At 43.3% G+C, this 21,421-nt stretch overlaps 1 protein-coding gene across 1 annotated transcript in view; it reads left to right on the forward strand.

The window, feature by feature from the left end:
* The window catches only part of SUSD2 (sushi domain containing 2), a 263,794-nt gene that overhangs the window by 171,242 nt on the left and 71,131 nt on the right, over positions 1–21,421 (forward strand). The window contains exons 23-25 of the mRNA XM_077462081.1: positions 8,119–8,367; positions 12,620–12,886; positions 13,325–13,501. Coding sequence (XP_077318207.1) covers positions 8,119–8,367; positions 12,620–12,886; positions 13,325–13,501 — 693 coding nt within the window. The remainder of the gene's footprint in view (positions 1–8,118; positions 8,368–12,619; positions 12,887–13,324; positions 13,502–21,421) is intronic.

The following is a 21,421-nucleotide window of genomic DNA, read 5'->3' on the forward strand; positions in this document are numbered from 1 at the left end:
TGCCTTGCTGTACAAGTAGCATCATGTCACAACTAAGTATAAAAGAGAAGAGAGGCACCCTCTAAGTGTAGCAATATGGTTACATTTAATGAAGGTACAACATTTATCAACTCACATTGTTGATAATTAAAACAGGCACAGCTACGTAGAGGCATCTGGGTTAAAGCTGTCCTCCGCACCACCATTTACGTCATCCTGTCCACACTGCACTCCACGAGCACTTCAAGCCTCGCTTTCAGATCACTCTATCGCAGGATAGTCTTCCCGTTCACGATTGCAGACTGACAACAGTGAGAGCCGGCAGTATGGAGGACAGTCTATGTGGACAGCTTTACCACGGATGCCTGCATACATAGATTTGCTTCTTTTAATCATCAACCACGTGAGTTGCTAAATGTTGTACCTTCATTAACCACCTCAGTACAGTGCAGTTACACCCCCTTCCTGACCAGACCAATTTTCAGCTTTCAGCGCTCTCACAGTTTGAATGACAATTACTCAGTCATCCAACACTGTATCCATATGAAACTTGCGTCCTTTTTTCCACACAAATAGAGCTTTCTTTTAGTGGTATTTAATCACTAGTGGGTTTTTTATTTTTTGTGCTATAAATAAAATAAAACGTAAATTTTGTGAAAAAAATGCCTTTTTCTTCGTTTCTGTCATAAATTTTTGCTAATTTTTCTTCATAAATTTTGGCCAAAATTTATACTGCTACATATCTTTGGTAAAAATAACCCACATTAGTATATATTATTTGGTCTTTGTGAAAGTTATAGAGTCTACAATCTATGGTGCCAATCACTGAAAATTCATCACTTCTGATCAGGCCTTCAGTACATCAGGTGTATCTCATTTCTTGAGACTCTAACTAGTCAGGAAAGTACAAATACCCCCCAAATGACCCCTTTTTACAAAGTAGACATCCCAAGGTATTAAGTAAGTAGCATGGTGAGTTTTTTTAAGTTGTCATTTTTTCCCACAATTCTTTGCAAAATGAAGATTTTTTATTTTTTTTTATTTTTTTTTACTAAATTGTCATATTATCAGGTTATTTCTCACACACAGCATATGTATACAACAAATTACCCCCCAAAATACATTCTGCTACTCTTCCCGAGTACGGCGATACCACATGTGTGAGACTTTTACACAGCCTGGCCACATACAGAGCACTAACATTGATGTAGTACCTTCAGACGTTCTACGAGCAAAAATGACGCATCTCATTTCTCAACCACCTATTACACTTTTGAAGGCCCTGGAGTACCAGCACAATGGAATTTCCCATAAAATTACCCCATTTTGGAAAGCAAACACCCCAACGTATAATCTGTGAGGCATAATGAGTCTTTTGAACGGTTCATTTTTTTCCAGAAGTTTTTGGAATATGTGGAAAAAAATTAAAACACATTTTTTTTTACACAAAATTGTCAATTTATAAGATATTTCCAACACATAACATGTATATAGCAAAAATTACACCCCAAAATACATTCTGCTACTCCTCCCGAGTATGGCGATACCACATGTGTAGGACTTTTACACAGCCTGGCCACATAGATGGGCCAAACATTGAAGTAGTACGTTCAGGCGTTCTAGGAGCATAAATGACACATCTTATTTCATTCCTACCCATCACACTTTTGAAGGTCCTGGACCACCAGGACAGTGAAATTACCCACAAAATGACCCCATTTTGGAAAGTAAACACCCCAACGTATATTCTATGAGACATGGGCTGCAAATAGGTACTCGGGTACTCTGATGGGCTGGAGATAGGTACTCAGGTGGACTGTGACAGGTACTCGGGTACTCAGATGGACTGGAACAGGTACTCGGGTACTCTGATTGCCTGGTGACAGGTACTCGGGTACTCTGATGGCCTGGTGACAGGTACTCGGGTACTCTGATGGCCTGGTGACAGGTACTCGGGTACTCTGATGGCCTGGTGACAGGTACTCGGGTACTCTGATGGCCTGGTGACAGGTACTCGGGTACTCTGATGGCCTGGTGACAGGTACTCGGGTACTCTGATGGCCTGGTGACAGGTACTCGGGTACTCTGATGGCCTGGTGACAGGTACTCGGGTACTCTGATCGCCTGGTGACAAGTACTCAGGTACTCTGATGGCCTGGTGACAAGTACTCAGGTACTCTGATGGCCTGGTGACAGGTACTCTGATGGTTTGGTGACTGGTATTTGGGTACTCTGAAGGGCGGTGACAGGTACTCAGATGAACTGTGACAGGTACTCGGGTACTCAGATGGGCTGTGACAGGTACTCAGTACTCTAATGGACTGTGACAGGTACTCGGTACTCTAATGGACTGTGACAGGTACTCGGTACTCTAATGGACTGTGACAGGTACTCGGTACTCTAATGGACTGTGACAGGTACTCGGTACTCTAATGGACTGTGACAGGTACTCGGGTACCCTGATGGGCCGTGACAGGTACTCGGGTATCCTGATGGGCCGTGACAGGTACTCGGGTACCCTGATGGGCCGTGACAGGTACTCGGGTACTCTGATGTGCCGTGACAAGTACTCGGGTACTCTGATGTGCCGTGACAGGTACTCGGGTACTCTGATGTGCCGTGACAGGTACTCGGGTACTCAGATGAACTGTGACAGGTACTCGGGTACTCAGATGGGCTGGGACAGGTACTCGGGTACTCAGATGGGCTGGGACAGGTACTCGGGTACTCTGATGGGCTGGGACAGGTACTCGGGTACTCTGATGGGCTGGGACAGGTACTCGGGTACTCTGATGGGCTGGGACAGGTACTCTGATGGGCTGGGACAGGTACTCGGGTACTCTGATGGGCTGGGACAGGTACTCGGGTACTCTGATGGGCTGGGACAGGTACTCGGGTACTCTGATGGGCTGGGACAGGTACTCGGGTACTCTGATGGACTGTGACAGGTACTCTGATGGACTGTGATTGACAGGTACTATGAGGGGTGGTGACAGGTCCTCTTTATTGGGGGGGGGGCAATCAGTATGTTTGGTGTACACTGTATGCGGTAACGAGATGTTACCGCAATCTCCTCCTCACACACGATCGGTGTGTGAGGAGGAGAACCCGGTAACATCCCGTTACCGCGGTTTGTTTACATTTTAGTGATCGGCTGTGAAAGGATCACAGCCGATCACGTGGGTAAACAGCCAGCCAATGGCTGTTTACCAGTGTCGGTGACGAGCAGTGTTCCCGGGGAACACGCCGCCACCGACGTGCACGCGCAGCGCGCTCGCGATCGCGCGCATGCGCCGTGCACGTAGGGGGTGTGACCATCTGTGATCGGCCGTGACTTCATCACGGCCGATCACGTGGTAAACAGCCATAACGAATGGCTGTTCACCCCCTTCGGTGGCGAGCGGTGTCTCCGTGACACGCCGCCACCGAAGAAACAGGGATGCGCGCGCACGATCGCGCGCATCCCTGTTTAAACGGGAGGCCGTCATATGACGGCCTCCCGCCACAATAGCTGCGCCGCCTGGCCGTCATTTGACGGCCGGCGGTCAGCAACTAGTTAAATGTAACCATATTGCTACACCTAGAAGTGTCTCTCTTCTCTTTTATACTTTGTAGCTCTTGTTGGATTTTGCTTCCAATCCCCTTGTGGAGGCTGCTATTTGGGAATGGACATTTTATGGTTACACAACCTCTCACACATTTCTATAATCTTTTTTATGGACTATAAACTGAAAGACATACGAATAAATGGTTGTGGATCAAATCATTTGAGTTTCCATTTCTTATGGGGAAATTTGCATCGATATACAAGTGCATTGGATTACAAGCATGTTTCTGGAAAGAATTATGCTTGCAGTCCAAAGTTTCCCTTAGAAGAGAGTTTCAGAGAAAGATTGGACATTTTCTGACATATCAATATCCAGCCTACAGCTAGATAACCTCCATTAAATGGCTTAATTTGAATTTTCATTTTAATCTTAATATTTTCATGTCTATTTTGCACAGGGTGACTTTTACTGTGTTTACAAAATAAAGGAATTGTGTAGACATGAGCCACATTGACCCCCTATTCTCCCTACCCCATCTAGATCGTGCCACAGCATTCATCTTTTCTTCCACCTTGTTCCTGTAGTTAGAAACAGGCTTTAGTCCTCCCTGTGATATCATTGCCAAGCTTGGAAAAGCTTTGCATGGTCAGCTACTGGTAATTCATTGAAAAAAGTAAAAGAAAAAACTTGCGCTATGATAAAGAAAGTGTATGTGATAATACATTTACCATGTAATAGGGCTGCTGTTATAGTGATAGGCAAAGAATGCAAAAAATTGAATGTTAAACTCAGCCCTGCTCATATGGCTTAAACCAATACAATGTCTAGCATACCTATGTCAGCATATGCAATATCATGATATCACTAAAGTGTAGAAAAATAAAGTGCAATCATATAAAATCCATCCAATATGGTGTGCTGAAGTTGTGAAATTAGTTTAAGTGGTTCTCAGGTGACTATTCGTGCTCCCCTCCTTGGTCCCTACTCACCAGAAAGAAACTTTAAACATGCCTGTAAGTATATCCAGGATAGTATCTCCAGTCACTGGCAAAGTTGAAATGTATTGACACTACATGGACGGCTCCTATCTTCCACCGGTGTATTTAAAACATGTAAATGTCCTGGATTCTTCCCAGCTTTCACAATGATCGGACATCCATTTAAAGTATACGGCAATGAAGGGAAAAGAGTATATATAGTGTAATACTTCGAGGTTTATTCATAAAATTCAAAGATATTACACTTACCTCTAAAAACTTTAAAATGTGCAGAGAAACGCTGCCTTGGCATGCAAACAATCGTCGCTAGGTCTCCTCAGCTTGACGCATTTCGCCCCTCCCACTGGGCGTCATCAGAAACTCTTGGAGCCCGTGACTTGCTGTCTTTTATATATTAAGTTACACCCACTACACCCAATAACACCCACTACTCCTATTGATGGCACGGTAGTAGTTGCAATGACTTCCGGAAGTAACATTTTCACCGGAAACAGAAGTGACATTACCGCCGGAACCGGAAGTGACACAATCACCATTTCCCCACATATGAGGTCAGCATAGAATCACTTCCTGTGTCCACAGGAAGTGTTCAAAACGCCATCTTAATACTCAAAATGAGACATTACACCCTCTGCTGATACTACTATATGTGCTATGACTTCTGTATGTACAGTGATTATTGATTGGTTTGCACAAAATTTTTATCGTTTACAAAATAGGGGATAGTTTTATGGCATTTTATTAATAATTATTTTTTACTAGTAATGGCGGCGATCATCGATTTTTATTGTGACTGCGACATTATGGCGGACACATCGGACATTTTTGAGACATTTTTGGGACCATTGTCATTTATACAGCAATCAGTGCTATACAAATGCACTGATTGCTGTGTAAATGACACTAGCAGTGAAGGGGTTAACGGGGGGTGGCAGTTTAGGAGTTAAGTGTGTCCTAGGGACGTGTTACTAACTGTGGGGGGCTGGGCTGTGTGCTAGTGAACACTGATCTCTGCTCCAGTCACAGGAAGCAGAGATCAGTGTCACTTGTTGCTAGGCAGAACGGGGAGATGCTGTTTACAATGGCATCTTACCTTTCTCCTTCCCCGTGAGACGATCATGGGTATCCCCATGGCAATCGAGTCCACGGACCCGTGACCGGACTCACGGGGGTCCCGACAGGCATGCACGTGCGCCGTTGGTGGCGCGCATGCGATGGCAGGGCGGCAAATTCAACTGGACGTACCTGTACCCCAGTTTGCCTGCCCGTGCCATTCTGCCTATCGTCGCGCGCCGGTTGGGAACTGCTTAATGTGAGATTGCGAGAACACATTAATAAAATCAAGGCTTTCGAAAACAAAGTTTATCATACCACTTCCGAAGATTCCATAACAGGGACCCATCCAAATAAATTTTTTGTAGCATTGACAGAGTGGAGAGACACTGGAGGGGCACCAATTTAAAACAGACTATTTCTCAAAATGAAACCCAATGGATGTACCAATTACAGTCATTAACGCCAAAAAGGTTAAACGTGGACTTAGATATTTATTGTTTTATTAATAATTTTTCATTTCAATTTTAGTTCTAATATAGTTTCTTCCATTTTATGTATTTTTATTTATCTATGTATTATGTTAATATTTTTTTTTTCATTTTATTGTATGTTGTACAACTTATTTAATTTGTAATGGCTGTCATCAGAAATAATGTATAGCTATTTGGAAACAAGGAACTATTATGTTAAGTGGGCTAGAACATCCAGTCACCACACAATCCCAACATTAGGATTTTTCATACCACAAATACTGTATGGATATCTCACACAGTATGTTGAGTCTAACATCATATTTGGGTGGTCTTCGATTCCTGTACATACAGGAAGTCATAGCACATATAGTAGTATCAGCAGAGAGTGTAATATCGCATTTTGTGTATTAAGATGGCGTTTTTGAACACTTCCTGTGGACACAGGAAGTGATTCCATGCTGACCTCCCATGTGGGGAGATGGTGATTGTGTTAGTTCCGGATCCAGCAATAACGTCACTTCTGGTTCCCGTGAAAACATCACTTCCGGTTCCTGTTGGAAACCGGAAGTGATTACAACTATTACTGCACCATCAATAGTTACATAGTAGGTGAGGTTGAAAAAAGACACAAGTCCATCAAGTCCAACTCATATGTGTGATTATGTGTCATTATTACATTGTATATCCCTGTATGTTGTGGTTGTTCAGGTGCTTATCTAATAGTTTCTTGAAACTATCGATGCTCCCCGCTGAGACCACTGCCTGTGGAAGGGAATTCCACATCCTTGCCGCTCTTACAGTAAAGAACCCTCTACGTAGTTTAAGGTTAAACCTCTGTTCTTCTAATTTTAATGAGTGGCCACGGGTCTTGTTAAACTCCCTTCTGCGAAGTTTTATCCCTATTGAGGGGTCACCAGTATGGTATTTCTATATTTAAATCATATCCCCGCTCAAGTTTCTCTTCTCCAGAGAGAATGAGTTTAGTGCTCGCAACCTTACCTCATAACTAATATCCTCCAGACCCTTTATTAGCTTTGTTGCCCTTCTTTGTACTCGCTCCATTTCCAGTACATCCTTCCTGAGGACTGGTGCCCAGAACTGGACAACATACTCTAGGTGCGGACGAACAGGCTTGTTTAAAGTTTCTTTCTGGTGAGTGAGGACCCAGGAGGGGAGCACGAACAGTCACCTGAGAACCATTTCAACTAATTTCACATGTTCAGCACACCATATTGGATGTATTTTATATGATTGCACTTTATTTTTCTCTACTTTAAATTTGCATTGAGCACTTTAATACCATATTGTTAAGTTATATCATGATATTGCATATGCTAACATAGATATGCTAGACATTGTATTGTTTTAAGCCATAGGAGAAGCTCTGCGTTTAATATTCAATTGTTTACTGATAATTCATTACCTACTGAGCTAATTTTACCTATTTGCAGTGTGTGGACATACTCTTGGGAGTCAATGCACCAGCACTGACTTGGATTTGAATGCAGGCAGAGGCAATGCATTGTCATGTCTACCAGGAAGTTAGAAGCTCACTTGATTGTTTTTGGCAGGCATTTTTATGTATTTGTTGCATTTTTAAAGAGAAAAAAACATAGATAAATGTGTATGTATTTCAGAAGTGTACTGGATATATTTTTTCTTGGAAATATACTATAACACAGTGGGGTTGATTTACTAAAGGCAAATACGCCGTTCACTTTGCAAGGGAAGTTGTACTCCCCAGAACTTAGTAAAGGGGTTGAAGCTTCACTTTACAAAGAATACCAAATCACAAGCATGGGAAATAAACAAAAAAAAATGAAAAAACTACATTTTTGCTCACGCATTATTAGATGATGGAAGTCAGCCAAGCTTCACCTCATTCACCAAGCTCTGAGGATAATTTGCTTGCAGAATTCAACAGAATTTGCTAAATTAATAATCTATTTACCTTTACTAAGCCAACCCCAGTGCCTTTAAATGTATTATTGTATATCTTTAAAACAGCAACATCCATTGACGAGAAAAGAAAAGTAATAATATGTATATCTGTATTTCCCAAAGGGGTATTTTTATTTGCTGGCTCTAATCAAAGTATAACAGCAATGTTCTCCTCTGGGGCTGGAGTGGAAGTAAGAGGAGAAGGAGGGTTCATAAGCATCAATGCTCTTCTACCTCATGAGTTTATAAATCAAACACAAGGACTTATGGGAAATATGAACAATGATCCTACAGATGATTTTACATTCAGAAATGGAACTAGTTTGCCAACTAATGCCAACCCTGAGGACTTTTTCCAGCTTGGCGCCAACTGTAAGTAATGGTCACACTAGAAGTAACTTCAACAATGTGTGATATGAGCTATTTTTATTATGTTTGAAAGGCCTGGAAACAATACATTGTTTTTCAATAGACATTGTTCACACCAATGTGTTTTGTTTAGGGCATTGGAAAAAAAAAAACATTTTTATTGCATTATCTTTTTTTGACACTTTTTTCAAAGTGGGCCCACCAGTAACATTAAAATTCTGCAAAAATATATCTGCATAAACCATTATACAATTAAAAAGCAGTATTTGAGCTACAGTTAAGTGACCGTGCTTTGGTCATAACAAAACAATGTTATCAGTCTGCTGCAGGCAGGAGGCATTCTTTCCCCAGTCTTCCTAGAACAGTGACATCGACTGTGCAGCGCATATTCATACAGAGTGTATATTGTAAATTTATGGTCACAGAATGAGAGGCAAGCCACCAAAATAAGGGCTGCTTACACATGTTGGAATTTACATTGACTGAGTTATAATTGTGCCGGCAACTTAGTCTAAGCAGTAAAAAGTGACACAGGATAAAAACCTGAATACAGATGGTTCTAGATGTCAGAGAAAGAAGGAAGATGAAAGCAAGTATATACTATAACTCTTTGAATTACACTTGCTCATTACTTAACATATGTGCAGTTAAAGAAACAATGCAGGCACATACCATATAAAATGCAATTTATGCAGTTTTGTATTCCTTAACCAAAAAAAAAAAAAATTTATTTTGAATGTAGAGAGCATAAGTGCCTGCATTTGGCTTGATATCAGCCTCTTGTAATTCCCTCTATAGCAGCATTTAGACTGAGAGAGGTAAGTGAAGCACTAGGAGCCAATCAGGTATGTTAAATGTACATGTACTGACAAAGTACAAGCTTACAGAAGGAGAAATCAAATAAAAAAAGGGATGGGCTGCCACTGCTCAGTCACTATCCAATAACAAGCTGGAGGCAGGGAGGTAATCTATCTTTTTTGCTTTACGTGATTGTTATTAAAAAAAAAAAAGCTTTACAAACATGTCACACTTACAATCACAAAATCCCTCTTCTGGGGTCCCGCAAGAGTGCTGTCCTCTCCAAATCGCTTGCTATGGGGTCAGACACGCGGGCTCAATTCTGAGTGTGTGCATCCATAGACACACGTAACATCTCTCACAGGAATTGACTCACAACATCACTGCTGCCAAGTCTCCTGTGAGAAAATACATAGACACACGTAGCATGGCTTACCCCCCTCCCACTACTCCCTCCTCACAGAATTTGACTGGCAACACCAGCAGAAAATGGCTCCCACTGCCAAGTTTCCTGTGAGTGCTTCCATAGACACACGTAGCATGGCTCGCCGCTCTCTCACTATGCCCTCCTCATAGGATTTGACTGGCAACAATAGGAGAAAATGGCTCCCTTTGCCAAGTCTCCTGTGAGTGCATCCATAGACACACATAGCATGGCTCGCCCCTCTCTCTGTACTCCCTCCTCACAGGATTTGACTGACAACACCAGGAGCCAATGGCTCCCATTGCTGCCAAGTTTCCTGTGAGAAAAGATAGGGAGAAGAAGAGCTGCTGCATATGAACACAGCACTGGATCAAGATCAGGCCCAGGTAAATATTTAAGGGGGACTAGGAGGGAACAACATTTGAAAGGTTGTTTTGCCTTAAGCGGAGAATTCAGAAAGGTTAAATACCATTTTATCTTTATAATCACTTTAACTAGAGTATAGAAAAATTAGGTCATGAGCCTGGCTCTACTGTCTCGCATAGTTATGTGAATTTCAGCACAGGATGAACAGAAATACAAATCATTTGGACGATAAAATAGGTCCATTTTTGTATTTCATTTGTGTATGTGGATGTTTGGATGAAATTCAGCTTCAACTCAGAAATATATCTGATTCTAGGTCCATTTTAATAAGCACATACATTTGTCAGATATGATACAATGTTCATACAGCTCTACCACAAAGCTGCACTGTAAAATAATGTATTCTTCATTAATAAAAAAGTAATCTACAATACATATCAATGATGACCTAAGGGTTAAGTCATGAATATTTGTGTGGGGATGTCATGTGGAAAAATGTAAATGATAGCGTTACATCTGTATCCCACATCAACCTGCCACAGAAGGCGAGTCAAGGGCCAGGCCAGACATTCTGAAGAGAATACATTGTTAAATATAACAATATACAGTAGGAATCTATTTTGGTCACCAGCATCCATCCATAGTCAAAAAAGCTTTTCCAAAATTGTATTATTTTCTGGATAAGATTTACAAATACATGGTTACAAGACAGAGTATATATAATGCCGCGTATCAGACTATCCGGCAGACTTAGTCTGGCGGACTTTCCGCCGGACTGTCCGCCGGACTTTCCAAACAAGCTACTTGCCCACACACGGCACTTTTGCAGCGGACTAATACAGCGTACTAAGTCCGCCGAACTATCCGCCATACTTTTGAGGAAGGGGGGGCCGCAAGGGTTAAAATAGTTTATTGCACAGCTTCGGGGGTCTTCTTCTGTCTTCGGGGGTCTTCTCGCCGGACTCCTCCGCTATCTTCTGCTCTTTTGCTAGCTCTTTCACTAGCGGATGAGCCCGGCTTTCTTCTTCGCCATCGCCCTCTTATTCTGACTTCGGGGGTCTTGTCCCCCTCTTCGGGGGTCTTGTCCCCCTCTTCGGTTCTTCTTGCCGGGCCACTGTGCCTTCTTCTAGCTCTTTTACAGGCGGTGGCCCGATCTTCTGTCGCCGCTGTTGCTGCCGCCATCTTCTGTTCTTCTCTTCTTCTGTTCGGGAGATGTTGCCTCGTCGCTCTCTTCGGCCGGGTAGCGTGCTCGGATAAGGGTCTGATATGGACCTGGTTGGGACCCCCACGCCGATTTTTCGGCGTAGGGGTTCCCCATTAAGTCCATACCAGGTGACGGTGCCAGCAACGCCTCCTTCACTGGCCCCGGCTACCTGGAGACGGGCGGGAAAAGTCAGTTCATTTCAAAAGTGCGGCGGACTGGCACACTCACGGCCGGCTTGTCCGCTGAAATGCGAGTCCAGCGGACAGATTGGAGGGCAAAAATACTTTCTTAGTCCGCCGGACTTTTGGGTAAAAAAAGTCCGCCTGAGCCCACACACGGCGGGACTTTTCCACCGGATTGTTTGATTGTGTGTACAAGGCAAAACAAAACATATACTGTCTATGAAGGTAAAAACAGTATATACAAACTATATAATATGAAGTCATACTCAACGTATTTATTAAGCATGGATGAATGGTTTTACATTTTATCCATATCCAATTAACTGGAGTAAAAAAGGAAAACAAAGGTTTTGAGTGAAAAAAAATGAAATTAACCAGGGGACTCTATAAAAAAAAATGCTTAAAAACGTTATCCCTAATCAGCATTATTAAAACATAGAAAATGTCTTAAGGCCTGAGATTAGCTGAAATAAAAAAGAATTAGTGCAATGGATATTACTTAAATGAATCGGATTTGTCACTTGTGCTGCTGACTCCTGCTTTCCTTGAAATGTTCATCCTCAACCCCCCCCCACTGCTACTTTGTAACCCTGTAGTATTCATGTGCAGCAGGGGTTAATATTGCTGAGGGAGCTGTGACAGGCACTCATTAAGTAGGTCCGATTATGACCACCCTTTCTGCCCACCTCCTCCAAAACCTGATCTATGAATGGAGAACCAGTGGATGGTTGAAAGGTCTGCCTTTCATAGATCATGTTTCATTCATAGAAGTTGAGGTACAGCTTCTGTGAATGGAGGAGCTGGGCTGGGTATAGCCTGGCACTCTTGTCACAGCTCCCTTAACTCTATTAACCCTTGTCGCACCAAAAGATTGCGACGGTAGGGGGACATCAGAAGATGAAGATCTCAAGGAAAGCAGGATCCAGCAGCACAAGGGACCAATACAATCAATAGTAAGTAATGTTCTGTGTGCAAATGTTTGTTTTTTATTTTGACTAAACTTTAAATTGACTACAGTGATTGCATTTTTTTTCCTCTCAGCTATCAGGCACAAAAATCGTCAATGGCTTTGTTAGCATGGCCTTCCCCCATACATCAATCCATATATCAGTATTTAAATACACAAATGGATTAGTCATACCATACCTATGTTGAAAGAAGAACTACAGTTTATTGTGTTTTTTTTTATTTGTGGATTATTGATGGCTTGGGTCCCCAACATAAAAGTTAAGATAAAGTAGTAAAATTTTTCATTCGTTTATATTGTCTCTTTTTTTTCAGGGCAAGTGACCAGTGACAGCTCCCTCTTCACCTATGATTCAAAGTTCCTATTAGATAACTATCAGGTTAAACATGACCCAGATTTCTTACCCACATTTTCAGTCCAAGAAGATCCTAATGACGAATTTACAAAAGACGTGATTAAAATGTGTGGAAATGATCATTTCTGTAGATTTGATGCTCTCACCACAAGATCCCTTTGGGTTGGAAATGCAACAAAGTTATCACATGACAATCACCAAAAATTGGTCCAGGTTCTGCAACCAGGTAGGACAATAAAATTGATTTAATGTGCCTGGAAAATGTGTTTATCAGCATATGTTGGAGTATACAGTACATCTCAATACAATACAATAAATCACAAAACTTCCTTATATCATACTGGAATTTCTTTGAAATGAAAGTATTTGTATAGCCCCTACAATTTTAACATACACAATTACACATAGACAATAAGCAATTCTTCACAACAGCAAAACAATGTCAGACAATCGTGAATAGTTTTCATTAGACGCTTGAGTGTGGGGAATGTTCCAAATAGCCTCCCATGCCAAGACTTGATTCTGCATATTATAATAGAGAGTTTCATAAGTTTTTTCATAAAATGAATGATTAAAGTGATTTGAGGGCAGTGATGCATACAATACCCATCATCAGCATATAAGATGTTATTATTAACTGAATATCATCTTTGCTTTCTCTCAGTGGTGTCATGCGGCTGGCTAGAACCCCCAAAGAATGGAAAGAAGGAGGGAATAAGCTACTTGGTTAACTCTCAAGTGAAAATAACCTGTAACAAAGGATACTTGTTAAAGGGTTCCTCTTTACGCACATGTCAGCAAGACGGCACATGGAATGGGCAGACAAGTCAGTGTGTACAAGGTAAGTGTTCTGTTGACTTCGCTTTGTTATGATATTCCTATGATGACTCCTAACTACTGTAGGAGTCTGGTGGTCAACTCGTATGCATAAAAATTTGCCATACATAATGGGACTAGGTTCATGATCAGAGGTCTTATTGATCTGCCATGCATAAGACATGAGAGAAATGGGTAAGTGAAGTGCAGTACTGGCTTGCCTCAACAGCAAAAGAAATAGCAGACCTTCAATTTGAATTCTACAATATGGAATTGCTGTACACTTCTGTCAAAATCAATGATTAGCTTTTTATATGGATTTCTTGACTTTCTCTGAAACAACATGACCTCTGAAATTACAAGTTTAGTTTTTCGGGGGTGTTCAGCTAAAACTCAATAGTCCTCTTAGATCTTTTTACGCAGGCCAACATTGTCACTATTCATATTGTATAACAATCTCTCTTAGTGTATGGCCAGCTTAAAAAAACCTTTGGATTCAGTCAATGCTGTATTTGTCAGCTTACCTTATTACATGTAGAAACAATGAATATTAACTTGCACACGATCATTTGGAATATTGGGCTTCTGCAAGTTTCTTGACCTAACACAAAGCAAAATTGTCACTCCTAAACCTAAAACAACAGCACTGTTGAAATGTGTGGATAATTTTGCTGATTGCTCATGTTGCTTGTAAAGGGACATGAGACAAGAACAAATATATTCTTTACTTGCTTTTCTTTTTTAGTAAAGTGTCCAGCTCCCCCCCCCCCCCTTGGCCCCACCCCCCTCCGCCTAGGCAAATTATGTGCACTGTCCTCCTTTTCCCTCCTGCATGTCACATATCCCAGAAGGAAAACTCTTTCATTCAGCAAAGAAGGAGGGCAGGCCCAGAGGCGCAACATCAGCTAAGCCTGAAACAGGCTCTTGATGGACGTCGCACCAAAATATGGCAGTGCAGGACTGAGTGTTACCAGAAGAGAACAGGTTCCCAGCTGGTCAATACTGGATCTGCTGGGTGGCTGAGTATCCGAAATGTGCAGAACTCATAAACAAATAATTAGGGGTTAAAAAAATGTGTATGGAGGGTGAAAATACGCTTTAAGCATCTCTCTGATATGATGTACTTGAATCACACTTGAACTTAATGCTGAGGATTCCCTTTTTCTGAGCTTGCAGTGCAGATAAACCAAGCTAATGAAAATCTGTACTTTTGCTTTTTTTGTTTCTTTTTTTTTGTTATCACACACAGTTTAAGTAGTAAAATATTAACCCCTTCATGACAGAAGGTAAAACAAATCTTAATGCCTGAACACAGCTTTGCGACTTTGATTGTGTTAGTAAAACTGCACACAACTACTTATGCCATGTACACACGACCAAACTTTCCAGCAGACTAGGTCCGACGGTCTTCCCGATGGACTTTTCATCGGAGTTCCAAACGAATGGACTTGGCCACACATGAACGGACTAAGTCCGTTCAAAAGTCCGTTTGCTTTGAACATGATGACGTAGGACAGAACTGAAAAATGAAGTTCAGGGAATAGCTTCTCTTGCGTCGTATTTGGTCCCTCGGACCAGCATACAGACGAACGGCTTTCCCGATAGGAATTGAGTCCGTCGGACAGATTTGAAACATGTTCTATTTCTAGGTCCGTCAGATTTTTTAAATGAAAAAAAATCGGAATAGCCTACACACAATCGGATTGTCCGACGGACTGATTCCGTCTGACCTAGTCTGCCGGAAAGTCCGGACGTGTGTACTCGGCATTAGTGTATCCAGGAGCATTATACCTTGTTTTTCTCAAGACAAACTGGGCTTTCATTTGGTGGTAATGGTGATGGGTATCTCCTATTTTTTTCTTTTTTTTTTAAAGGAAACCAAATATGTTTATATTATTTGTTGTTTGTAGTAGTAGGGCCAAGACACAGTAGTGCGCATTTTGCCTTTTTTTATCCTGCCTAAAACACACTGACACTAACTGACACTAACTGACACTGATACCTAAAATATACCAACCCTGACCTTTGACCCTAACCTTGACCCTAACCCTGATCTAGATCAAACCCTGATCTAGCTGTTTTTTTTCCCTTCTTTTTACACACACTTCTTTGTTTACACTTTTCTCATCTAGCAAGAATATAACGATAAAACTTACCATTCAAGAGGAGAAAAAAATCACTAAGGAGGGCTTTATAATGGTCAAAGTGATATCTATTCAGAGGCTATCAAAGCAATCAGGTGATTGGGAACCGGGCCATGTGCTGGGAGTGCGTTATATGTGGCTCCACAGGATTAAGACCCATTTGAGGCTGCACGTGAGGCCGCATATACGTACACTCAGTGGGAAGGAGTTAATATGTATTCATTGTCAATGGATGTGGGCTTTTGTATATGTACATTTTATGCCATGAAAATTCTTCTTCACAACATTCAAAACATTTAACTCCAGGTAAAATACACATATTAAACTGCAACTTTGAAATAGTTTCAAAGTCATTCATAAATTAATACATTTAGTTTCAATTATAGTAATTTATGCTTAGATTATCTATCTATCTATCTATCTATCTATCTATCTATCTATCTATCTATCTATCTATCTATCTATTTATGTATCTATCTATCCACTCTACTCTACTAATCACCGCTTCCTAGAAGTATAGAGGTCGCCCATCTTGCATAAGTACTAGCATACTAAAAGGAGAGATAATATACACTTAGGCACAGGAGTCCTGACAAAAAAAGTGTGGTAACTCACCCAAGATCCCCCCCCCACCTCAAAAATAAAAATGTGTGCGTATGTGTATATATATTTTGAACAAATAAAGTGCAACGTTTATTGTAAAGTGCCAGTTTACAAGCACAGCTCCAAAATGCATTAACCACTAGTTGACCAGCCGCCGCAGTTATACTGTGGCAGGTTGGCATGGCTGCGCAAATCGCCATAGTGATACGTCGGCTCTTTAAGATGCTATAGAAGGTACATGCCCACAGCAGGTCCCCGGAGCCAATGTGCATGCCCGGTGGGCACGATGTCCGCTGGGCACCCGCGATCGCTCCTGACAGAATGAGAACAGGGATCTGTGTGTGTAAACACACAACTCCTAGTTCTGTCAGGGGAGTAGAGACAGATTGTGTGATCCTACTAAGTAGGAACAATGTTATGTCTCCTCCCCCAGTCAGTCCCATCCCCCCCACAGTTAGAAACACACCTAGGGAACTTAGTTAACGCCTTCATCACCCCCCTAGTGTTAACCCATTCACTGCCAGTGACATTTATACAGTAATCAGTGGCTATTTTTAGCTCTGGTCGCTGTATAAATGTCAATGATCCCAAAAAAGTGTCTGATCTATCCGCTGCAGTTACAGTCCCAATAAAAATTGCAGATCGCAGCCATTACTAGTAAAAAAAAAATAATAATAATAAAATTGACATCTATCCCCTATTTTGTAGATGCTATAACCTTTGTGCAAACCAATCAATATACACTTATTGTGATTTGTTTTACCAACAATATGTAGAAGAATACATATCGGCCTAAACTGATGAAGAAATTAGTTTTTTTTACATTTTTTTGGGATATTTATTATAGCAAAAAGTACAAAATATTGTGTTTTTTTCAAAATTGTCGCTCTTTTTTTGTTTATAGCGCAAAAAATAAAAACCACAGAGGTGATGAAATACCACCAAAAGAAAGCTCTATTTGTGGGGAAAAAAGGACATCGATTTTGTTGGCTACAACGTAGCATGACCGCACAATTGTCAGTTAAAGCAATCACAAAAAATGGCCTGGTCAGGAAGGGGGCAAATCCTTCTGGGGCTGAAGTGGTTAAACAAATAAATAGCACAGATGTAATAACTAAACAATTTAACCTGTATGCTATACCAGGGCTTAAACCTTTGCTTAGAATGTAGGAATCAGCTGAAAAAGTTAGAAGTCAGTTTTTTAAATCAGCTGCCCAGCGCCCAGAACTTCATGTCCGGGGCGTCAGGCAAGAAGAATTACACACACCTAATGCCAAGTGAAAAAAGACTGAATATTTTTTTTAAAAATAAGATTTTGCAAATAAGTTATTTTTCTCCATCGCTGATGTGCGCTGATAGGTGGCACTAATGGGCACTGATGAGGTGGCACTGATAGGCAGCACTGAGGTGGCACTGGCAGGCAGCACTGAGGTGGCACTGATGAGCAGCACTGAGGTGGCACTGATGGGCACTGACAGGCAGCGCCGAGGTGGAAAAGACTGGCACTGGCAGGTGGCACGGTGGTGGCAATGATGGGCACTGCCAGGTGGCAGTGATAGGCAACACTGAGATTGCACTGATGGACACTGACAAGTGGCACTGATGGGCACTGACAGGTAGGATTGATAGGCAACACTGAAGTTGTCCCTGATGGGCATGGACAGGTGGCACTGATAGGCATCACTGACAGGTGGCACTAATGGGCACTGATAGGTGGCACTGAGGTGGCACTAACATGTGGCACTGATAGGCAACACTGAGATGGCACTGATAGGCATCACTGAGCTGGCACTGACAGGTGGCCCTGATAGGAAGCACTGAGATGGCACTGCCAGGTGGCACTGATGGGTAGCACTGAGATGCCACTGACGGACACTGATAGGCAGCACCGAGGTGGCAATGATGGGTACTGATAGGCAACACTGAGATGGCACTGATGGGCACTGACAGGTGGCACTGATGGGCACTGACAGGTGACATTGATAGGCAACACTGAGGTGGCACTGATGGGCGCTGACAGGTGGCACTAATGGGCACTGACAGGTGGCACTGATAGGCAGCACTGATGGGCATTGACAGGTGACACTGATGGGAAGCAATGGGGTGGCACAGACAGGCAGCACTAAGGTGGCAATGATGGGCACTGGCAGGTGGCACTGATAAGCAACACTGGGATGGCACTGATGGGCACTCACAGGTGCCACTGATGGGTAGTGACAGGTGGCATTGATAGGCAACAATGAGTTGGCATTGATGGGCACTGACATGTGGCACAGATAGGCAGCACTGACAGGTGGCACTAATGGGCACTGACAGGTGGCACTGATAGGCAACACTGATTGGCACTGACAGATGGGCAGCACTGAGGTGGCACTGACAGGCAGCACTGAGGTGGCACTGATGGACACTGTCAGGTGCCACTGATAGGTGACACTGACATGTGGCACTAATGGGCACTGGTAGGCAGCACTGAGATGGCACTGACAGGTGGCACTGATAGGCAGCATTAACAGGTGGCACTGAAAGGCAGCACTGAGGTGGCACTGATAGCCAGCACTGAGGTGGCAATGATAGGCAGCACTGATGGGCACTGGCAAGTGGCACTGATGGGCACCAAACATTAACTAGTGGTGAATTGGTCACTGTCATTTAAACCACATGCACCATTAAGATTCTCCAGCAGTACATGTTTGTTAAATATCAGATTCATTCCTTTATAAATACACTCTTTACAGTGCACCTACTGTAAAAGGAAAATGTGTCCTTTACCGTGTACTACAGTATAAGCTTCTCTAGATATTCTATAGAATATTTAGCAGAGCACTAAATAAAACTCAACTTCTAGGGCCTTCTTTCTTGCAAATGTTAGCCATCTTCAGTTGTCAGCTCTGACCACCATCTTCTTTTCACTGAATCTTGCAATTAGCTCATCACTGTGGTGAATGGACTTACTAGACATGGGGTTAAGAGTCGGACATAAGTGGGCAGTGCTGGCCATCCAGGAAGTTGCCTGCATGGCAAAGCACCACAGGTTCTAGAGTTCATGGGGTGTTCTGATGAAAATCTATCTGCACATCCAGGCACCTTGAGGTACTTACTTGTACTATGCTGTTTTTTTACTGCTGCTATAGATTTTTGTACCTGTGTATCTGTGTACCATTGGGGAGAATTAGTTCTTGAAGCCATAACAGGAAGTGAGAGGAAATCCCTTGGTGTCACCAGGGTCACCAGTACTAGTGTCCCCACTGGAAAATTCCCCCTACATTCCTGTTCTGCGGATTTTCTTTTACTTTTAGGGTACTTTAATACTGGGGCGGTGCCAGCGCTAGCGGTAGAGCATTGCTAGTTTTAGCGGCACTTTTCCGCTGTTTAAAAGATGCTTTTCAGATGCTAGCAGGGCGCATTTAATCCCCGCTAGCAGCACAGGAAGGGGTTAAAAGCACCCGTGTTGCAGCACTGCCGAATTGTTTTGCAGGCGCTTTAGCAGCGCTGCTCATTCTTTTCAATGGGCACAGCAGTTTGGGAGCGATGTATACACCGCCCCAAAGATGCTGCTTGCAGGAGACTTTTTTCCCATCCTGCAAGCGCACTGCCCCAGTGTGAAATTACTCAGGCTTCCACACTGGGGAGGCATGAGAAGCGTTTTTCAGGAGCTTTAGTGGCACTATTTTTAGCGCCCCAGTGTGAAAGGGGTCTTATGCCGCGTACACACGTAGCGGACTATCCGGCGGACTTCCCTCCGGACTGTCCGCTGGACTTTCCGAACGAGCTACTTGCCCACACACGGCACTTTTTCAGCGGACTAATACGGCGTACTAAGTCCACCGGACTATCCGCCATACTTTTGAAATGAACAGACTCGCCCACACACGCGGAGGAAAGTCCGCTCATTTTGTCACAGTCCTCTGGGACTGTGACACCGTAATGGGCAGGGACATCATCCGGTGATGTCCCTATATAAGTCGCCGCACGTCGCGTCAGTGCCATTGTGAGCGGAGTATGCTAAGAGGCAACATCTGAAGAGAAGAACAGAAGGCGTCGGCAACAGAAGACCGGGCCACCGCCTGTAAAAGAGCTAGAAGAAGGCGAGGTGGCCCGGCAGAAGAACCGTAGAGGGGGACAAGACCCCCGAAGTTGTAAGAAGAGGGCGGCGGCGAGGAAGAAAGTCGGGCTCCTCCGCTAGTAAAAGAGCTAGAAGAAGATAGCGGAGGAGTCCGGCGAGAAGACCCCCGAAGACGGAAGAACCCCGGAGCTGTGCAATGAACTATTTTAACCCTTGTGTGTTGTGTTTTTTTGTACTTTATTTTACAGGTGAATGGGTAGAGGTACATTGTACCCCATACTCATTCACATAGGGTGGGGGGCCGGTATGCCCCCCGCCCACAGACCCCGACAACCAACGGCCAGGGTTGTCGGGAAGAGGCCATTGTCCTCATCAACATGGGGACAAGGTGCTTTGGGGTGGGGGGCCGCGCGGCCCCCCCTTCCCCAAGGCGCCCCCCCCCCATGTTGAGGACACGCGGCCTGGTACGGCTCAGGAGGGCTCGCTCGTCCCCCCCTTTCCTGGCCAGTCGGGTAGCGTGCTCGGACAAGGGTCTGATGTGGACCTGGGGGGGACCCCCATGCCGATTTTTTCGGCATTGGGGTTCCCCTTTAAGTCCATACCAGGTGACAGGGCCAGCGACGCATCCTTCGTGGGCCCCGCCTACCTGGAGACGTGCTCAAAATGAGCGGACTTTTCTCCGGGCTGGAAAAGTCTGCTCATTTCAAAAGTACGGCGGACTGGCATACGCACGGCCGGATTGTCCACTGAAATGCAAGTCCAGCGGGAAGATTGGAGTGCAAAACTACTTTCTAAGTCCACCGTACTTTCGAGTAAAAAAAAGTCCACCGGAGGCTACACACGGGGGGGATTGTCCGGCGGACTTGAGTTTGCCGGACTTTTCCACCCGATTGTTTGATCGTGTGTACGCGCCATTAGAGATACCAGTAAACATGACAAATAGTCAGGGTAAATCTCCCTATTATGAGCACAGAAAGGAATTTGGCAGATGTTCTAATCCCTCTCCATGTTATCCAAAACTAAAACATCAACGAACATCAAATGACAACAACATGTCTTAGTTGAGTCACTAACCCAGAAAAGTATGAAGCAAGTGAAATCAGGCTGAAATTAAAACTCCTGATCTGCCTACTTA

Source organism: Lithobates pipiens, unplaced genomic scaffold (genome assembly GCF_037356315.1).
Source record: "Lithobates pipiens isolate NorthernLeopardFrog02 unplaced genomic scaffold, aLitPip1_a1.2 Scaffold_3, whole genome shotgun sequence".
Classification (NCBI taxonomy): Eukaryota; Metazoa; Chordata; class Amphibia; order Anura; family Ranidae; genus Lithobates; species Lithobates pipiens.